The sequence below is a fragment of the Papilio polytes genome, unplaced genomic scaffold, assembly GCF_000836215.1.
Source record: "Papilio polytes unplaced genomic scaffold, Ppol_1.0 DF822067.1, whole genome shotgun sequence".
NCBI classification, from domain to species: domain Eukaryota; kingdom Metazoa; phylum Arthropoda; class Insecta; order Lepidoptera; family Papilionidae; genus Papilio; species Papilio polytes.
This window is the reverse complement of record NW_013527137.1, coordinates 1,017,525-1,038,790: the sequence shown is the minus strand read 5'-3', so window position 1 is coordinate 1,038,790 and position 21,266 is coordinate 1,017,525. Positions and strand designations below refer to the sequence as shown.

General features: G+C 32.8%; 2 protein-coding genes across 2 annotated transcripts in view; both read left to right on the top strand.

Annotated features, from left to right (window-relative positions):
- Positions 1-541: 541 nt before the first annotated feature.
- Positions 542-6,894, top strand: LOC106107366 (eukaryotic translation initiation factor 3 subunit B). Its single transcript, XM_013288201.1, has 10 exons — positions 542-728; positions 944-1,259; positions 1,613-1,799; positions 2,326-2,552; positions 2,787-2,963; positions 3,299-3,878; positions 4,291-4,409; positions 4,879-5,032; positions 5,931-6,039; positions 6,720-6,894. Exons 1-10 carry the CDS (start codon positions 602-604, stop codon positions 6,812-6,814), a joined length of 2,091 nt encoding a protein of 696 aa, XP_013143655.1. The 5' UTR covers positions 542-601; the 3' UTR covers positions 6,815-6,894.
- Positions 6,895-9,705: 2,811 nt separating this feature from the next.
- LOC106106815 overlaps positions 9,706-21,266 on the top strand; it is an 88,788-nt gene continuing 77,227 nt past the window's right edge. Inside the window, exon 1 of the mRNA XM_013287474.1 lies at positions 9,706-9,807. The gene's annotated coding sequence lies outside the window, so the exon portion shown is untranslated. The remainder of the gene's footprint in view (positions 9,808-21,266) is intronic.

Sequence of the window (21,266 nt, the reverse complement as noted above, 5' to 3'; positions counted from 1 at the left end):
TAAAAGGCATACAAAATGCGTGACCATTGTGAACCATACGAACGCTATATTACCATCATTTAGGTAGTGAGCTATATATGTACGAGTTTCCATTGCTGAGACACCTGTATAAAACATTATATTGTTATCTATATTCACCTTGCACATACAAACAATGTCATTACACTACTTTAGTTTGGTCGGAATCTTAGGCTTAGAAGATGGAAGACGAGGTTTTTTCATAGTTCTCCATTCCCACCTGGTTTCGGGAAGATGATTAAGCAGCAAAGGAGACATCGCTTTTAAGGTTTACTTTCCACTGTTTACTAAAGTCACGTTTTTCCTTTTCGTTTTTTGGCCTTTTACGCAAAATCCTCTAGTGCAATATCTTATTATTGGTTGTTGATTTTAAGGATACTTCGATTTTATTTGTGTGATTCAATTGGAATTAAGTTTGGTTTTATAAATAGTATGATACTATTACAGAAATAACATTTGATTCAACTATAGATTTCTGAACGAAACTTAGAAAGTCAATGCGCTTACGTTCTGATCTTTTCTCTATGGTTTTAGTTCATTAACTAATGGCGTGTCTTCCGGTACCACACGTAATAACGTCAAAATGGCAAAGAAAAAGGGCGATGAAAAAGTGAATCAAACACCTCAAAGTGATAATGAAGAACAGAATTTTGACGAGGAACCTGACTTTGATGATCCGGAAGGATTTATTGACGATATTCCCGAAGAAGGTGAGAGTTAAAAAGTTTTAGAGGTTGTTCCGGCCATATGCGTTACTGTCTAGTTAGTAAGATAAAAAGTTTGTTCTTTTTATTTTTGTGCAATGTTGTGTTCTTTTCAAAGTTATAAGTTGTTACCGCACATTTTTCGAAAAATAATTATGTTCTTAGTTGGTGTTGAGGTTGTTGATGTCAGCTCAAGGCATAACCTAACTTTGACGTTGCAGAATTGCTTGCGGACCTTCTAGAGAAAAAGCCCAAGGAATCTGACGGGTATGAGAATGTAGTGGTCGTGGATGGATGCCCGCAAGTTGGGCCGGAGCGTCTGGAGAAGTTACAAAGCGTTATAAATAAGATCTTTGGAAAGTTCGGGAAGATTGTCAGTGATTATTACCCGACCCTCGAGAATGGCTCGACAACTGGATACATTTTCCTGGAGTATGATAGTCCACAGAACGCAGCTGAGGCTGTGAAAGCTACTAACAATTGTAAACTTGACAAGCAGCACACATTTTTAGTGAATCTATTTACTGATTTTAAGAAGTAAGTAAAGTTTATATATTGATTCTTAAAATAAAAACTGTAATAATAGTTTTCAGTGTTACAATACACATTAACTAAAGCAATATGATACTTCCTCGCATCATTTCTAAGATAATATAAATCTAGATATTTGTGTTTTTTGCATAAATTTAAATGCATCTAAAGTCTTAAGAAGACATGTTTAATTTGCATACTATTTTAAATTCAAACCACAATTGGAATGCACACTGTTTACTGTTAACTTGGTTACTTGAAAGCTTGTACTTTCAAAAATATTTAGCAAGTCTAAAAAATAGTTGTATCAGTATATTTTTTTTAACAACAATAATTTATTTAACTATAACATTTTCCAGATATTCTGAAATCCCTAAAGAATGGGAACCACCAGCGCCTCAGCCGTTCAAGGTACAATCTGACCTACAATGGTACCTGATGGACCCAGATGCTTATGACCAGTTCCTGGTGGGAATTGGTACCGGAGTTGCCTTGCAAGTGTGGCAGAATGCTTTGCCGGAACCTGTATTATTACAAGAGAGACCTGTGAGTACTTGTTTGTGTAAAATCATCTTTAGCATACGAATTTTCATAAATTTTGATGTTTTGACTTTTTTGTTCCAATAATAAAAATGTTTAATTATTGTAAATGAAATGCAAACCAGACATGTTAATGTTAAGTCAAAAAAAATAAAAAATAGCCATGAATTGTATTTAAAAAGTATTGATGGAATAATGCTATGGTATTTAAAACAACAGAGAAAAGTTGTTCTATTCTTCAGCTGTCACTTCACTTAACTTAGGTTGAATCATGGTCAAGTGCTGGTTTATTTATGTAAAAAAAAGTTTTGTCTGTAATCTTGATAAATAGTTATCATTTGTATTATTAAAGATAATACACATTCTTACACAATAATTATTACATTATTAAAAAACTAGCTTTCTAGCCCACTTGATAAGATATAGGGTTCTTTAATTGTTAACATGCTGTCAGTTTGAAACTTTAATCAGATGTGTCCAGTGATCCTTACTGTAAGTCATAGGAAATTAATAAATCTTGTTCTTTTTCTAGAACTGGACTGAAACTTATGCTGTTTGGTCTCCTCTTGGTACATACCTGGCTACCTTCCACTGGAGAGGTGTGGCTCTCTGGGCCGGGCCCAAGTTCTCTCAGTTCCAGAAGTTCTTCCATCCCGAGGCAAGGTTTATCTCTTTCTCACCGTGTGAGAACTATATTGTCACCTTCTCACCGAGCAGTGATAGAGGAGATGACAAGAAACTCATTATTTGGGATATAAGGTATGTGATTGTTATTTATTTAAAACGGTAGCTTAAAGTTTTAGGTGTAAAACATTTAAGAATATAATTTTAGATGTAGCGCAACATAAGGAAATGTAATAAAGATTTTAAATGACAAGAAAAATGGCATATCTTAAAATTTTTCATATAATTGTGTCTGCTGATTTCCAATGAAGTGGCAACAATAAAGATATTTTACGGAGAGCTATGTTTTGTAACATTATTTTTTTTTAGAACTGGTCAAGAAAAACGTAGTTTCCCACCTCCAGATGAATATGTAACATGGCCAATCTTCCGCTGGAGTAAGGATGATAAGTTCTTTGCCCGACTTGGTGCTGATGTGCTGTCAGTATATGAAACTCCCGGCTTTGGTCTTCTAGATAAGAAGTCTATCAAGATTCCTGGTATTAGGTAAGATTAATATGTACACTTAAGAGATTTCCACCTGGTTACAAGGAAAGGTGCTGATTATTCCAAATTAAAAATAGTCTTTTCAGAAAGTAGACTTGAATTATAAAAAATGTTAAAATGTTCCTGAAGCTTAATAGTCTTACAAAGAAATGTGGTAAGAAATCGTACATATTTTGCTTATACCCAGTTTCTGAGATTAACTTTATACCACATTTATTTGTAAGGTTGTAAAAGTTTAATTTAATTGTATTGTTGTAATGGTAACATTAAAGTATGTTTATGGTCCCTCAAGCAGGATTTTTACTGCTCTTCAAATCATTTTTTTTATTTTACAGGGACTTTAGTTGGTCTCCTACAGATAATGTGCTAGCATACTGGGTCGCTGAAGACAAAGATGTACCAGCGAGAGTGACATTATTAGAATTGCCCAATCGTAATGAAATACGCTCTAAAAATTTGTTCTCTGTAGCTGACTGTAAGATTCACTGGCAGAAGAGCGGAGATTACTTGTGTGTCAAAGTAGATCGTTACTCTAAAGTCAAGAAAGACAAAAATGATATTAAGTATTCTGGAATGTATTATAATTTTGAAATATTCCATATGAGGGAGAAAGAGATACCGGTAGATTCGGTGGAAATTAAAGAGCCAATTCAAGCGTTTGCTTGGGAACCTGTTGGGTCTAAGTTTGCGATAATTCATGGTGATCCAGCTAACATATGTATAAGTTTCTACCAAGTTAATACAGGACAAGCGCCTACTTTGTTAAAGAAGTTCGAGAATAAACCATTTAACCATCTTTTCTGGTCACCTTTGGGACAGTTTATTGTGTTAGCGAACTTTGGACTGACGGGAGGTGCTTTGGAATTCTTGGACACAAATGATTTCACTATTATGAATGTCTGTGATCATTATCAGGTGAGATTTCATGTTTTTAATATTTTTTGTTACATTCTTTACAGTTTTAAATCAAACTGCCTAATGTACATTTTAACTAAAGACTGAGATTTTGTAAAATATCTTTTATTGAAACATTCTTAGTTGATTTTGACTAGTTTAAAATCATAGACTCATATGGTATCATTCTTATTTGAAACACACTGTATAAGGCATTATAAATTTGATACATTCCACATATTAATATATGTAGTAACAAATTCAATGGGAATGTGATATATTTGAGATATATTTATTATATACATTGTCTGAAAATTGTCTGAAAATATTATCTATACATTAATTAATAAACTATAGAATATTTAAGTTTTCCAACTGATGTGAAGGTAAAATTGTTATAATTTAACATTTTTCTTATATTTGTATATTGTAGATGTCAGGCATAGAGTGGGACCCCACCGGGCGCTACGTGGTGACGGGCGTGTCCTCGCTCAAGTGCAAGATGGACTGCGGATATTACATTAGATCCTTCCAGGGTAAAGTTATGAAGAGGTAAGTTGGATAAAACTTTAAATAAAACTCCTATCAAGTACAATATACTAATATTATAAATCCGAAAGTTTAGATGGATGGATGTTTGTTAGAGTATGAGCCTAAACGGCTGGACAGATCGCTATGGAATTTGGCATAGATGTAGATGATAGTATGGAAGAACATATAGGCTGCTCACTTTTGTTTTTTTATTCTACGCGGACGGAGTCGCGGGCGAAAGCTAGTTCTGTAATAATAGTGACAAATATACTAACTGCTGCACGCATCTTCGTTTCTATGATACTCGGTGGAAATTGGTCCAATAGTTTTTGAGTTAATTCAATATACACAGAAATCCAATAATACAAATTTATTCTCTTTATAATATTAGTATGGATTTACAAAGAATTGTTTTTAAACTAAAATTCCTATAGTTCTTACCTAAATTCGCCAATTTCTTTGTACATTTTGGTTTATTAATTAATTTCAGAGTGATGAAGGAAGGTTTCGCGCAGTTCCACTGGCGGCCGCGCCCGCCCACGCTGCTGTCGGAGAAGCAGCAGAAGGACATTAAGAAGAACCTCAAGAAGTATTACTCGCAGTTTGAATCTAAAGACCGTATGCGTAGCAACAAGGCCAGCAAGGTAACAATCATTTGTAAAAATACTAAATTATTTATTTTCACTTAATTTTTGGTTAGCTAATTATATTTATCAACTAAATCATACTAATGTTATAAAAGCAAAAGTTTAGATGGATCGATATTGGTTAGAGTTTGTAGCCTAAACCGCTGTATCGATTTTGATGAAGTCTGAAAAATCTCATAGGCGACTCACTTATTATTTTAATTTCTACACAAACGGAGTCGCAGGTGAAAACTATTCTTTCCTCTTTCCAAATCTGTCTTGTTTCTAAATTATTCTACATACTATCTTTAGTACGCGACTTCGACCGTAAGAAAAGAACTGTCTGGAAGACTACTAAATCTGTGCCAAATATAATTGAGATCTGTTAATCCATTCTAGATACTTTTTAACAAAAATCTATCCATTTGAACTTTCTTATTTATAATGTTAGCATGATTTATATTACAACTAGTTTTCGCACGCGCCTCCGTCCTCGTGGAAAAAAAAAAGCGAAAGTGAGAGTAGCCTATGTGTTCTTCCAGACTATCCTTTACATCTACACCAAATTTCATCGAAATCCATTCAGCCGTTTAGGCTACAAAATCTCACAAACATCCATCCATCCATCCATCCATGCATCCATCTAAACTTTCACATTTATAATATTAGTATGATTGTACAGTAAGTTTGATATGGTTTACTGCGTTTTTTGGCACAGTTAGACAGTAGTGCAGGCCAGACATGGATTGGATTTCAGTGGCACTTAACATTTGCCTTGTTGAGCGTTATTGTCTAACTGTACTGGTCAAGTGAATCAGGCATGATACTATAGTCTATTTTCAGTCAAATAATATATTCGGGACTTGTATTTCTGAATAAGGAGTATAATTGTAATTACCTATGTTTTTGTTTGTAGGAATTAGTTGCGAAGCGCACGGAGCAGATGAAGAAGCACGTGGAGTACCGCGAGGCCAAGTCTCAGGAGTGGGCCGACCAGCGCCCCCGCCGTCTCGAGCTGCGAGACTGTTAGTATTTCTTTAAACATTTATATTTTGTGAATTTCAATTTAATCCTTATATGCTAACATTGATGTTTTTGACTTGTGTATGCAAGTCATCATCTTTCTTATTATCCTACTTCCGTAGGGCGCAACGGGTTTTTGTCGTCCACATAACTCTATCACACGTCATCTCAGTCATCACTCCCTTTTTGATCATGTCACTTTTTACACAATCCATCCATCTCTTTCTAGGCCTACCTCTACCGATGTACCCTTCCACACTCATAACTAATGTTCTCCTTGTAATATGTGATTTATCCCTCATAACATTCCCCTAACAATTTTGTAATATACCATATTGTGTATGCAAGTGGGCAATGGAAATATTTACTCAAAACTAACAAAAACTATTTCTTACAAATGCTGTCTAACTTAGATCTAGAACTAAAGGCGAAAATACATTTGCCAATAAAATGTTTTCTAGTGATTCCAGTAGTTGATGACTTCTACTAGCTATTACAAAATATTGTACATGTTTGTAGCTTGCATGTGTGCCAGTAACTGGCATGTATATTCCCGCCCTCAGACTCCAATAGTAGAAAACAAATAAAAACATATGTGGCTGAATGTATTAATTCAATATTTTGTTTTCAATCTTCTTGAAAATATAGGATGTGCTTTAATTCTATTGTTATTTTGTTCAAGACGTAGACACGGACGGTCTGGACACGGACCGAGCGAACACTGTGGAGGAAGTGGTAGAATTCTTTGTGAAAGAGGAACAAACCGTCATCGAGTAGTCGCCATACCTCCCCCCACTGAGGTCAGGGTCCCCCTCTGACCTCCCACAGAGCGTTATTAATAAAGAGAAAACATTTTATTAACAGTTTTTTTGTACCAACACCCCGTATTTTTATATTCAGTCACAAACATTTTGTATTCATAATATGTTCAATGTAAGATTTGGGTTTTTAAATTTTACAATAGGTGTTTATAGTCTTATTAAATTGATATGTTTCAAATGGAAAATTGACTTTTAATACCCACTTTATTAGACTAGTCTCACGCAACTTTGAGAATTGTAAAAAACTAGCTGTTGCTCGCGACTTCGTCCGCGTGAAATTGAAATTTGTGAAAAAAATATGGCCTAGATTACTCACTGATAACGTAGCTTTGAATGGCAAAGGATTTTTTGAGTTATTTCAATATATGCAAAAATCCAAAACTAAAGATCCTTCCTCTTTATAATATTAATATTAGTAAAAAACGGAAACTACTAAAAATGTAATAATTTCGTTGGACGGATATTGTACATCCAAAACGGCTTAATGGATCTTGAAAAAATTTGAGACAGGTGGTAAAACATAGTCTATATCTAAAAGAAACCGGTTAAGTTTTTAACTAACTAAGTAGAGTAGTTGAAAAAAACATGCTTTATTAAAAGGAAGTAAATAAGGAAGCTGTCAAATTAATTCGCTGAAATAGCGAAATGGCCGCTGCAAATAGACATCCGCAAACCCGCGTTGGTTACTTTTAATCTACAGAAGAGGGGATAGACAGGATATTTCCGCTTCCTATGACAAAATCAAAACAAACTTTTGAGACACCGTGACCTTGACCGTCATGTTGGTATTACGTTAACTTTTTCTAAACGTTTGCCAAGACGATACCATTCATCTCACTTATAGTTGGCACTGGTCCAATATTAGGTATATTTGGAAACACGTTTGTCATAATAATAACGATTGATTGTTTTAATACACCGCAAAAGAAATAAATCTTGTAGTACGTAGCTGTAAATGTTTTTATCACAATATGGAGATTTCATTTTAAAAGCTTTTTTATATATTAGAAAAAAAAACTATAATAGAAAAAAATCTCTTTCAACTGGACTTTAAAACATCGCTAGTTCGAGTGATTCAAGGAAAGGGTTACGTATCTAAGTAATTCCCATATTAATAAATTTCGATAGTCGTTTAGGAGCACGGGCTAATAGCGAAGAGCTTCAACCAACATCCATTTCACAGTGGTAGAGCCCGCTTTAACATCTTCGCACAAATGGGCCGGCTCGCCCGGTGCAATACCACGACCACACAGAAAACAGGCGTGAAGTGGAAGCAATTCCGCGTTTCGTCTGATGAGTGTGGTGCCGGAGGCCTAATTTTAGTCCCTTTCCACCCTTTTCTTGAGAGGAAAGGATGGGAAGGAAAAGTGGATTTGACGATGGAGGAGACGCGTAGGAACGGAAAATTTCCTCTTTATGTGCGTCTCCTCCTCCGTCAATTAATGGAAGGCAACGCATCTGCTATTGCGGATGTTTATGGGCAGCGGTCGCTTTCCATTTCGGTGGATTCAGGTGGCCGCTTGCTCGTTTGCCACCATATATTATAAAAAAAAGCCTTCGCTAGAGATTTGGATTATGGGCGTGATTCAAAAAGCAGTTATTTTAGAAGTTAGTTCCTGTCTGCAGCCTGGTTTCTTGAGTCATCGGATTCCACAGCCGTTGGTGGTCTATTTTTTTTATAATATGTTTTATTGTTTTATACAAATCATTTAAAACATATTATATACAAAATAAGGAATAAAGATATATGAGGAATATTAAACAAAAATAATAACGTTGATCAGTAATCATTAGGCAGATTAATTGAATGATTGGAGTCACAAATGAAACAGGCACGCGACGCGATACTGTCGACGTAACGAAGGCTTATGTAAAACGTTGTGGTCATTTTGTATCGAGGATTAAGGACGGGTCAGTAAAGAGGACACCAAAATGAGATTTTCAACGCAATGGAAGATAATATATGTGTTATGATAGACTTAAAGAGAAAGGGAACTTCGTTTAAATAATAAATATAGTTTTAAGACTACGAATTACAAAATATTTTTCAAAACAGTGTGAAAATAAATGAAGATTCATCATAGATGAATGGAAATTATTTTACTTTATTCCCTTTTTGTCGTAGTTTGAATATTATTGAGAGAGTATTATATCTGGCTGTATGAGAAAGGTTAAATTGAAAGCTTTATTTGCTTAAACATGGTTTTTATATTTACATTTAAAAAGATGTTTCGTTTTACGCAACATGGAGCAGTTTCCGCGTCTTTGTACAAATGAAAAGATAATAAGATTTCAGCGAGATATTTTAGCATTATTACATTATGATAAACATAGCCGATTTCGTTATAAGAACGTCTAGAAATTGCTTCAGAGGTTAACAGATTAGATGTGTCGATAGCTCAGCGGTTATTTTGCTTATTGATAGCGTGAGTTTGATTCTTAGCTTAAAAAATACATAAAAAGAAATTCTCTGATTGGTATTGAAAAAAGATATAGAAAGAAAACAAATTAATTCAATTTATCCATTAATAAATAAATATTCGTTTACTCCCAACCTTTTCAATTTAGGTTCAACTTACAGTAATGAGTTTTCTAACCAAAAAGGTGTTTATTAGTTATAGTTTAGTATAAAAATTATAATTTCAGTTAGTATGAACGCGCATGACCGTGGCGTCGACACTATACAAACGCAACGTTCTTCAGTCCGTCTGAAAAACTGTTCCGAGCACACGTCCGGGAATTTCAAAACGCGTCCGTTCTTAACTAATCTTTGATTTATTACGATTCATTTTTTTAAAACTATAAAGTATTAAAAAGTTGAAGTTAGTGTTTAAATTAATTCGAATTGTTGTGTTCCATTTTTAAAAACGTGTAGATTTTATTTTTTTGTTTGTTTTTAAGTGTATCGGTTTTTAATTCGGTGTTTAAATTTTGCAGCGCCAAAAACCGGTAAGTTTTTTTTTTATTTACTCATGAAAGTTAATTGCTTAAAGTAATTAATTCCAATTACATCATTTTAATTTACTAAATTGTTACGGTCCGTTTGTTATTTAGTCTACACTAAAATTCCTGGATTATATTGCGTAAGGCGTAATAAAATAAAAACGTATTTCAAATGGTTAAATTAAATCAAAAGAAAATGTTTATGTAATTGAGGTTAGTAAAATTTATTTGCGTTTTATTTTTCTATGCAATTATTAAGCAGTGAACTAGGCACCTAATTTTCCTAGGTTTGAATGTAGGAATTGCGTTACTACGCGTAGACATAACGACTGAACTATAGAGTCCAAAAATGATTTATTATTAAAACTTTCATTAATTTAACTTTAATTGCAAGTGTATCGTATTTTTAAAATCAACAATGACAATGGTCTACGCAGTAGTAGACGATTGTTCTCCGCAAAATGCGCATTTTCTCTTACGGGATACAGTTATATCAAATGTATTTAGATTTGGAATAATAATGTCATTAATAAAATCAAAAGAAAAGTGTGAACGATTTTTATAATCTAAGTTTAATTTTGTTATTGCGGTGTTCTCTATCTTTTAATTTTTCTTCTCATTTTCTTATTATTGCACTATAGTTTCCTAATCTAATTGTATTAGAAAGAAACGTTTCAGATTGGCCTGTAGTCCTTGACAAGTGTCAGGTCGCAGAGTAAATTTATTTTCATTACCCGTTGGCTAACGGCACGTAACCCCTATCACGGCGACACATCTCAAATTACAAATATAAAAGCCATTCTATCTTAAAGATATTTCGTATATTTTGTTCTAAAAACTAAAAGAATTTTCTGCTTGTTGACTAGAAGTATCACAGGCAATTAAAAAAAAATATTTATCTGTTAATCGCAACTCTGATTGCGGGGATTTAAAAATAAAAATACGTAGTCTTTGCGTTCGTCCAAACTACGCTCTACACTTATGCCGTACAGATGTTTAGTTACATTCTAACAAACATTCATCCAAACATAACTTGCATTTATAATGTTGGTAATATACACTATCGTGTAAACCAAATGGTTTAACAGATTAGTAAGGTATTGAAGATAGTACATTAGATTTATATTTAATCTAACAATTAGTGGTTTTTCTAACTCATGAAATTGATTCGTCCATCAATTATTTACTAATTGAGAAGGTTGAGTTTCTAAGATAACTCTTTTTAAAAGATATTTCCATGTAAATACACCTTTATTTCATTTTTAAATACTACAATGTGCGAAGTTATGCGTTGGGCTTGCGGTTAGGTCGAGGTTTGGTCTGTCATTCCAACTGGCATAAACCGATAACTTTTAGTTTTGCACCAAAATCTTAAATAAAATTTTATAAAGTCCATCCCTATTTCTAAATTTCGTCCAACTTAGATTTACAAATCTGTCAGTGCTCTTTTTACTCTAGTTATGTTATTGTGGTGCTGAGAAAATAAGCAACCATCTTTTGTTTTCTGTTTTTTTTTACAAATACTGAGACAAATCACATCGTCATAAGCTGCGTAAGCGGCGGTTACAATACAACGGCAAAATTTTATTAGGGCTTGGTGTGCGGTGCGGTGCCTTGGTGTGGTGGTCTTATCATTTGACGATGTTACATAGTGATGAAACTTTACTATGTTGTAGTACAAAATATCATTCATCGGTCAAAGAGTTAATTTGAGGATGAAAAATCTTATTTGAGGTTATACTTAGGTCTAGTTCTAACCTTGGGAAGTGTAGTGAGCTAGAGATGTTGATGTTTAGATACGCTTTTGTTTATTTAAAATACAATTACAACTTCCTAAATTGTCAATCAGTGAAATTAGCGAAGACGCAAGTTCGCAAAGTAATTAATCATTTAGTTACTTGTTCCTTCGTAACTCGATTCTATAACAAACACGGAGTCTAAGCTGCGGCTGTGAGGATTATAGACGTTACGTACAAATATATTGTTTACTGCCCTTGTTATTGGAACAAATGTTTGTAACCTAAATAATGTGAGATTTCTTGTATTAACAGTGATATCTTATTTATAAAAAAATTCGTGTCAAATCGCTACATAGTATAAAACAAAGTTCCCGAAGTCTGTCTCTATTAATGCTTAGGATTTTTAAACTACCTACAGATTTAGATGCAGTTTTTAATAGATTGATTCAAGAAAGGTTTATATGTACTTTACTTGTATAATTTTAATTTTTATAAAGAGTCTGTATTTTTGTGTTGTAAAAATATAAAATTGAAGATATATATAAAACACAAGCTTTCGCCCGCGACTCCGTCGGCGTGGAATTAAAAAAAAAAACAAAACTGAGTAACCTATGTGTTCTTCCAGACTATCCTTTACGTCTATGCCAAATTTCATCGAAATCCGTTCAGCCGTTTAGGCTACAAACTCTAACAAATATCCATCCATCCATCTAAACTTTCGTTTTTATAATATTAGTATGATAGTATGATTAGTATGATTAGCTATCTCCGGCGACACAAAAGAAACAAAAGTGTTTGCGTAAATAATTCAATACTATAATATATGCCAAATTTCATAGATACCTGTTCAGCAGTTTAGGCTACAAACTATAACATCTAGCCATAAAAAGTATCGCATTTATAACGCTAGTAAAATGTATCATAGTTTTTATATGAAAATAAAATTATCCTGACCTCGATTATTGAACCAAGTGTATTTGCATTGCTTATGCGGTTGATATCGTAGTACAAAGGTATAATAAAAATAATACAAAAATACTCTCATCTCTATTTTTGCATAGACAATGAGAGAGAGGATAATATGTTTATATACAATGGAAACTCAAGATAACATTTGGACATTTGTACATTCTAGTGTAGTGAGTATATGACTAGGATAAGCCGATCTTTGAGATTGTCAACATATTAGACTAAGTGCAGGTCAAGGCAAACCGTACCGATATTTTAGTCATAAAATTATGGAACAATGTAAATAAAACAGTAATCTCGAAATGTAGACTGTACATTAACATCGGAATTATGTAGATTGCCGTATTATTTTTACAGAAAAACATTGCATTTATCATGTAATACTTGAAAAAAATGTTATGACGTTATTTAGACGATTTTAAACACCATATTAAACGCCACAGAATCTATTTTCTTTTGTTAGATTCATTTTCAGTTTGGTATTTTACAAGCGAGATAGCCCGCAATTTGATTACCATAGATTATAAACATTCTAGAATAGACATGACATGTTAAAATTCATGGGTTTAACCGTTAGCAATCCTTCATGTGACCTGGCTTATTGCCTATTCATTAGATTTATTCAGAGAGCTCTATCTGTAACTATGTGGTAAAAATTTAAAATTATTACAATGTATACTGCTGCCGCAATATTACCGATAGAGGTCGAATAAAGGTGACTCCACAACCCTTCAACTATTTATCCATAGGTTAACACTACACATGAAAAGATGTCGCCATCTCTTTCGTTCTCTCTGAGGAAACTGAGACAGGAATACATATTTGCGTGGATACTTCGACAGTGTGAACGCACGGTTATATTTAAATTTTCATATGCAAAGCGGCTGTCGTCTTGATTATCCGACGTTATCATGCATCTCGTATTTTTCACGAACATTCTAATGCTGTTATAAATTGCTTTTTGATATCTCAATAGAATTTTAAAAATTACGTTAAGAATATTTTGACTTTACGTAAGTTTTTTTACTCTGTGTAAGAGTTGAAGTAAAGTTTGGATGGTTTATGCAAGAACCAATCAAGTTAATGATTGTTATATGTTAAGTGTCCATTAATGTCGATCTTTTTATCAACGGTCTTGAATTTAAAAACAAACAAATAAAAACGTGTTATTACATAAATTAAACTAAAAGTAGGAACCGATTTATCATATTTTCATACTAATATTATAAATGCGAAAGTTTAGATGGCTGGATGGATGGAAGTTTGTTAGAGCTTGTAGCCTAAACGGCTGAACGAATTTCGATAAAATTTTGCAAAGATGTAGAGTATAGTCTGGAAGAACACATAGGATACTCACTTTTGTTTTTTTTTTTAAATTACACTGCGGACGGAGTCGCGGGTGAAAGCTAGCATATTATAATCGTAGGAAAGTTTTGAAATTTTTGATTGCGCTAATCTTAAAAAATACAAATTTGTTTTGAAATACACTTTTTAATATCAAAAGCCTAATAAATAGGCATTGTTAATGTTATCTTTACGTTAAAGGATGGTTAAGATGAAATCGTAAGACACAACTAGTTAAGTGCCAGTACCGTAGTCCTTTCGTAGAACTTAAAAGTTGTTTTAACTCGATTTAAATCATAATTAAATCAATTCAGACGATGCTAAGATTCCATTCCTCAATGCTGTAAATTTATGTACCTATTTAACAGAATAAATAACAAGTTTGTATACTTTGTATATTAAAATAAACCAATTACAAAGTTTTGGTTCGTTATCAACACAAAATGGAAACAAACAAAATTTAGTTGAACGCGATGACGTAATTAAAACATACGATTTAATGCGTTAGAAAATACGAGGCTTCATACTAATTAACTGGAAACTATACGCAGAAATATTATTGGTTATTTTACGTTATCTTACTTCTTACTAATATTACAAATGCGAAAGTTTAGATGGATGAATGTTTGTAAGACTTTGTAGCCTAAACGGCTGAATGGATCTCGATGAAAATCAGCATAGACGTAGAGGATAGTATGTAAGAACACATAGGATACTTTTGTTTTTTATTAAACGCGGGCGGAGTCGCGGGCGAAAGCTAATAAATCATAATATTTGATAGTTTGTCACACGGAACACCAATGCACAACTAACTGTATAGTGTATTCTTATTTCACTTATTTAGTAGTAGTTTTATAGTTTACCAGTTTTTTTTTGTTGAGATCCATTTCGGTCCATTAATATTGATAGTGCCGGCTTTAATATCTTCGCACGAATGGGTCTGCTCGCCCGGTGAAATACCAGGACCACACAGAAGACAGGTTTCAAGTGGGAGCAATTTCACGTTTCGTTTGTGAGTGTGGTGCCGGAGGCGCCACTTTAGTCCTTTTTCCTTCCTACCCTTTTTCTTGTAGTAAAAGGATGGGAAGAGAAAGTGTATTTGACACTGGAGGAGATGAATTGTAAGGGTAAACATCCTCTTTATGTGCGTCTCTTCCTCCGTCGATTATGGGTAGACAACTCATCCGCTATTGCAAACGGTCGCTTTGCCAGTTTGGCTGATTCAGGTGGTCACTTGCCACCTTATTACATAAAAAAGAATTCGGTAGTAGAGTTTAAAAAGTACATTATTAACATATAGTTACATAATTTTCAGTGTCATGTAAAAAAGTAAGATTTAATACTTGATATCTTGCACGTGTATGAACGTATGCACTATCTAGTGCATCGAATACGGAAGTGGTTATAGACTTTGCGTGCAGGTCCATTTTCCTATTAACGAACTGCGCCGCAAAGGAGTTCCTTCTATTGGAACTCATCTATGAAGGTGATCGTGAGAAAGGAAATGAATCATGTTTGTCGTTCATACTTTTAGCTACATTTGTGTTTACAAAAGTGTCATGCATTTAGTGAGCTCCGAACATAAACGTAAGATTCTACTGCTTACCATCCAAAAAATGTTTCACATTTCTTTAAGGGAATGACAGATATAGCAATGTGTCGACAGTTTGTAATCCCACGGTTATGCGACATACAATAAAATGTATGTTTATGATGACTACGATTTTAGGTTATTATTCTAGTCTAAATTATTCAACACAAATCATAAATAAGCTTATAAGTTATTGAGCTGTCATTTAAAAGGAAATTACTTAGTCTAAAATTTTATATATAATTTGTTTACTCGACGAATGCTCGTGATTTTGTTATTAGTGTTGTTTTCTAAATGAAATTGCTTGTTTACCGATATATTATTTTGTATAAGCCATTTATTTATCTCTTTTGTGTCGTGTAATTTGCTGGTATTTGTCCCTCCATTACCGTCTAGACTCTGTACATAATTCTATCAATTGAATGTCATTTTTGCTTGAAATGATTTGCCATTGAAGCGTTTGATTCATAAGAAAATATCATTCGATAGAAAATCGATGAAGTAAATGTAATTTGGTCTGGAAAATTCTTTGTTTTAAATGTTGAGATTTTTATTTTACATTTCGAAAAATAAATGTAGCTAAACTTGGTAGAGACATTACATTTCTAATTAGTGTTATAGATATAATTAATTTGGAGAAATGTTATTTTTTTTTAGTTTTATAAACGACAAATGAGGTGCTGTTTTTTAAAGAAGCTATCATAACGTAATTTTATGAGCTATTTTCGGGAGTAGTAAGATTGATAAAGTCATAACGAATTTTATGTCTATGAATATTTTCATGTTATTTTGTAATACATACTCTTTGGATGCTGGTAAATAAATTAGTTAATAATATTGAGAGTTGAATTATTGCTGTAAATTGTTGTTACAATTTTACAGTCTTTATTTACAATTTTGTCTATACATATATTAAATTGTTGTGTCTGTTTGTAATATCAAAAGAAAAATTTTCGGGAAGACGATGTATTTGCGTTGCTGGTAACGAAAATCGCATTTAAATTTATCCTTTTCTGCCTGTCTGTCTGTGGGTCTCTTCGTCTGTCTGTCCGCAAGACCCGTTTGTTCTGCGTTATCTCTGAAACGGCTGGGCCGATTTCGACCGGACATTCACTGAAGGGTAGCTAACATAGACGGGCATATTATAGGCTTTTTTTTATCTTAATATTGCGTGGACGAACTCGGGGGCAACAGCTAGTGTGAAAAATGTAAATAAAGACATTATTAACTTTTATTATCAGGGAGAATTAAAGAAATGGTCCTATTTTTGCTGTAATAACCAGCTTTTGTGTTTCTCTAACATTTTTCTGAAACCTTATCGATGTTTTTGACAGCATCAAAGTCGAGGCCACGCTAGTTTTCTAATTTTCCACCCGCAAATTAAAGTTAACAGTTCGATAGTTTGTAATTTAACAGTTTATAGCGTGGATTGAAAATTGCGGCCGACAAATTGGTTGTTACAGTACGTTTTTAGATTTTAAATTGCTTAAAGAAAATAACAGTTATAAAATGTTTCTTTAACAAATAATAATAATGTTATTTTAACAAATAACATGTTCCCAATAACTGTTAACACAGTTATCTAGGAGTTACTATACTTTGACTGCAACTGGTATAATTTGACTAGAGAAAAAAACTTTGATAGTCGATAGATTGTTAAATCATTAATTATCTTAAATTATAGATTATGTATCATCTTCGAATTATTAATAACATTTATTTTATCATCCAGGGCACTGGACAGAAAGGTGAGCTATAAGTCTGCAATAACAATCTCATATCGTACTAACTATCCAAAAAGCTGGTAAAAAAGAGGGCACCGTAGATACCTTACCTAGGCCGCTACCGCTGAAACCGGTATTGGGTTTTACTATTTTAGAGTAAATTAGTTGTTGCTTGCGACTTCGTTCCTGTGGAATTAAAAAAAATAATAATATAGCCTATTCTACTCAGCGATATTTGAATTTTTGATATCGGCCCAATTTTCTTAGTTTTTTTTTTCAACACATATATGCTCTCTTGCTCCATGTTGAGATATACTGATGATAAGTTCCGTAGTTAAAAATAAATAAAATATGCTTCATAAACATTCGATATCGTAGAAAATGTACTTTATATTATAACCTCAAATCTTGGCGCGTCTACAAGATTTAGATTGAATAAAGTGTAAGGGTACGTGCTATGGGTTCATATTTTGGAAAAGATTTAGGCTTACTTCCAACACGAATTTTTTGTTTGGCATCGTTAATAATATTTTTTTGCTGTCAGTATATAACATAGATGTATATATTTGATAATATGGACAAATTATTCAATTTTAAAGCTAGTTTTTTATGATTTAATTTTTTATGAAAGTCCTAATTTGAGCCCTAAGTTATCTTTGTCGTTGAAAAAGGTACAATCTCAACAGATTATCTTTATGTTGTTTATAAATTAAAGGTTACTTTATGTTATGCCTTATCCAAGACAACGTTTTTTCTAGTTGTTGTAAAGTTAAAAAAGATATTGCCTTAAAATTTAAGAAATGTCGAAAGTTAAAGTGTTTTCAGCCATTAATATTATTCGACTGAAACTTTGTAGACGTTTTATTAAAACGCAGTATTGGACGTGTTTTTGAAGTTGTTAAAAAACAAATTTCTAATAATCCGTGACAGCGGTCTTGGGCATGTGGTGTTTTTAAAAAGTTATATTTTTTAATCGAAAAGTTTAAAACTATTTTGACTGTGGCTTGTTTATATTTTGACGATAAGAAAAGATTTTAAAGTTTTCTACATGTGTAATTTCTATTTTAGACAATTTCCGATATTGTACACTACTCTTTCAATCTAAACTAATATGTTACTTCGTTCACGCAATATTAAGATAAAAATGTAGCCTGTAATACGCCCGTCCATGTCAGCTACCCTGAAAGTCCGGTCGAAATCTGCTCAGTTTTGGAACAAACGCGGCTTGCGGACAGACAGACAAGAATTTTTTAAATGCAATCTTCCCGAAACCTGAAATTTTCTTTCATATTACAAACAGACACTCAAATTTTATTATATGTATAGATTCTTGTTTGAAATTATTGAGAAGTTTTTTTTATAGATTTTTCCCAATTACCAAGATTAAAACGATACACAGTTGATACGGAATATCGGATTAGAAATTAAGCCACGACTAACAAAGGTATTTACGTTTGTTGTTTGTAGTTGGTTGTATAATATTTTACTTTTTAATTTGTTAAGCATTGTTAAAAAAATTCAGCTGTCGTTCAACGTATTGTGTTAATAAATGGTAATCACACTTTCATTCTATTACATTTTAGTGAAGTATTTTAACTATTTTCTATTCCGCATACAAACTAAATTAAATGAAGACAGAATTCTTTTAAAGTAGCATCAATTTGCAGTAGGGAAGCGAGCCAAAAAGTATCAAAGTACATTAATTACGTACCTCTAGTGTGCCTTTTCCTTACTTTGAAGACGGAATTTGGTCTGTTGATAGTACAAATTGACTAGATAGTCAAATATTTATTAGCTCACACACTCGTATAGAAAAAAAATATAGAATGAACAAATTATAGACTATTAAAACTTGCATTACTTTAAAGGACTGATAACAATAAACATTTCAAAAACTTACTTCAGCAATTTGAACGCTATTCGCGTATCCTGAGCGAGGTTTCTACGGCACCCCCTTTGTAGCACTTGCCCCCCCAAGTAAACAGGGTTATGTAATTCGCAGCTGAAAGCCCCCTTTGTATCAGTAACCTGGGCGTTTGCCCACCAGTGGCCTATCTTAACGTTGGTCTGGGTTTACCTTTTGGAGGAAAAGAAAAAAAAAACGAACAGAATAAAATTAAGAAAAGAATGATTTTTATTTATTCTCCACTTTGTGATTCGAACTATAAAAATAAGAATAGGTTACGAAGCCAAGAGCCACTTCATCCCTCTTGTCCACGACTGAATATTTTTCTACGGACCCCAATTTAACATATACCTTATTGAAATGGACCGACCACTTTGATTATACGAAAAGCCTTCGTCCTTTAGTTCGATTTTCTTTTATATTTTAGACAACTTTAAAAATACCTTCAGTTTATTTTTTAAATAACAATTTTTTTAAGGTTCTACATAGTCTTCGAAACAGTATTTTCAAACACTTTTTATAATTGAAGGTATGAAATTAGCTTGAGCGGAATCGAAAGTGGAAAGCAATTTTCATTTTTAATCTTTAGACTGTTTTTAAACTACTTTTTAACTCTTAACAGATGCAAAATTTATTGCAATTAAAATCAAGCAAGAACTTGTATATGGTAATTTTGTGACAAATGACGTAATAATTAGCTACAAACATTTCAAGAAAGACGACATAGGCCGCTCTGTGAAACAAACGTGAGATCTTCATTAGAGTTCATTGACCCCATCTATTGTGGTTATAGAGGGTGATGAATTATCTTATTGTGAGTAACAAATAGAGAACAGATGTAACACTGTGGTACGAAATCTCCCCCTTATGTAACAGAAACATATAAAGAAAACTTTCCGTCTTAATACTACGGTAAAACTCTCAAGATAAATTGATATTTTGTATTAAAATTTCTATTGATTGTTTAAAATAAGTATTATGTAAAAGTCTGTTACTTTAAACCTTTGCAACGCTTCAATGTAAACTTGTTAATCTTCCCTTAAACAGTCCTTAGTAACAATAAAACGATAAACAATAAACTAGGCGTCATTTAGTCGTTAGTAAGTTGTTGTAAGACAATATATCTATACTATTATAATAAAGAGTAAACACACACTTTTTTGTTGCCTTAGATATCAGCAATTACTGCATATTTTTGAATAATTCTTTTTTCAATAAAAACGCCTATACTTACGTCACGCTTTAGGCTATATATTTTCACGCCTGGGTAAATAAATTGGATAAAAACACGAATGTGGGAAAGAGACCATAAGTTGCTGCCAACATTATGGAAACAAGATTGGCTATGGAGTGTCATCATGTCATGTCATTTCGACATTTGCAATTGATAATTTGACAAATGTAAACGATAAAATAAAGTTTTTATAATTCCATGCGGATGAAGGCACGGGAAGTGCTAGTTTATATATATTTTGACATTATACTAACATGTTTTGAAAATATTCTATTTTGCTGCCCTACGTCTACGATAGAGAGTAAAAATAGCAATCCGTGTGTCGCACGACATTAGGATATCAACATTTAAAACGTCGTTTAGCGTCCATTGCCCTCTTCCTAACGTCAATGTTAAGCCACATTTAGAAGACAGTTTACTTCTTAAAATATATCCTGAAATAAAATACTGGCATAGTTAAATAAAAAAACTTACGTAATTTCGTATTATAATTAACTTTATAAGTTTTATTTAATAACTAGCTTTCGCCCGCGACTGCCTCCGCGTGGAATTGAAAAAACATGAGTAGCACATGTGTTCCAGACTATCCTCCACATCTATGTCAAATTTCATCAAAATCCGTTCAGTCGTTTAGACTACAAACTCTAACATCCATCCATCCAAACATTCTCATTTATAACATTAGTATGATGTTTTCGTAATTTTAATCTTTTAAAGTAAAATGTCCATTTCGGTTTTGAATACTTTAATATTTATTCTTAATTTCTACGTTAATTTTAAGTCTAATTATTCAAATTAAATTACTACCTGTTAGCTTTTTAACTATTTTGATGTATTCTGTATACTTGAAGGATATATAGTCTGTGATATAAATCAATACCATTTGTCATAATTTGAAATAACGATATAAGCGTTGTAATTGTGATCCAAACATTATTTAAATGTTTATGTCATGGTT

Excerpts from the sequence above, each read along its gene's own strand:
- LOC106107366 (XM_013288201.1), top strand. The coding sequence starts at position 602 with ATGGCAAAGAAAAAGGGCGATGAAAAAGTGAATCAAACACCTCAAAGT. Across the intron at positions 2,964-3,298 it reads ATCAAGATTCCTGGTATTAG|GGACTTTAGTTGGTCTCCTA; the intron begins GTAAGATTAATA and ends TTTATTTTACAG. Across the intron at positions 5,033-5,930 it reads GTAGCAACAAGGCCAGCAAG|GAATTAGTTGCGAAGCGCAC; the intron begins GTAACAATCATT and ends TTTTGTTTGTAG.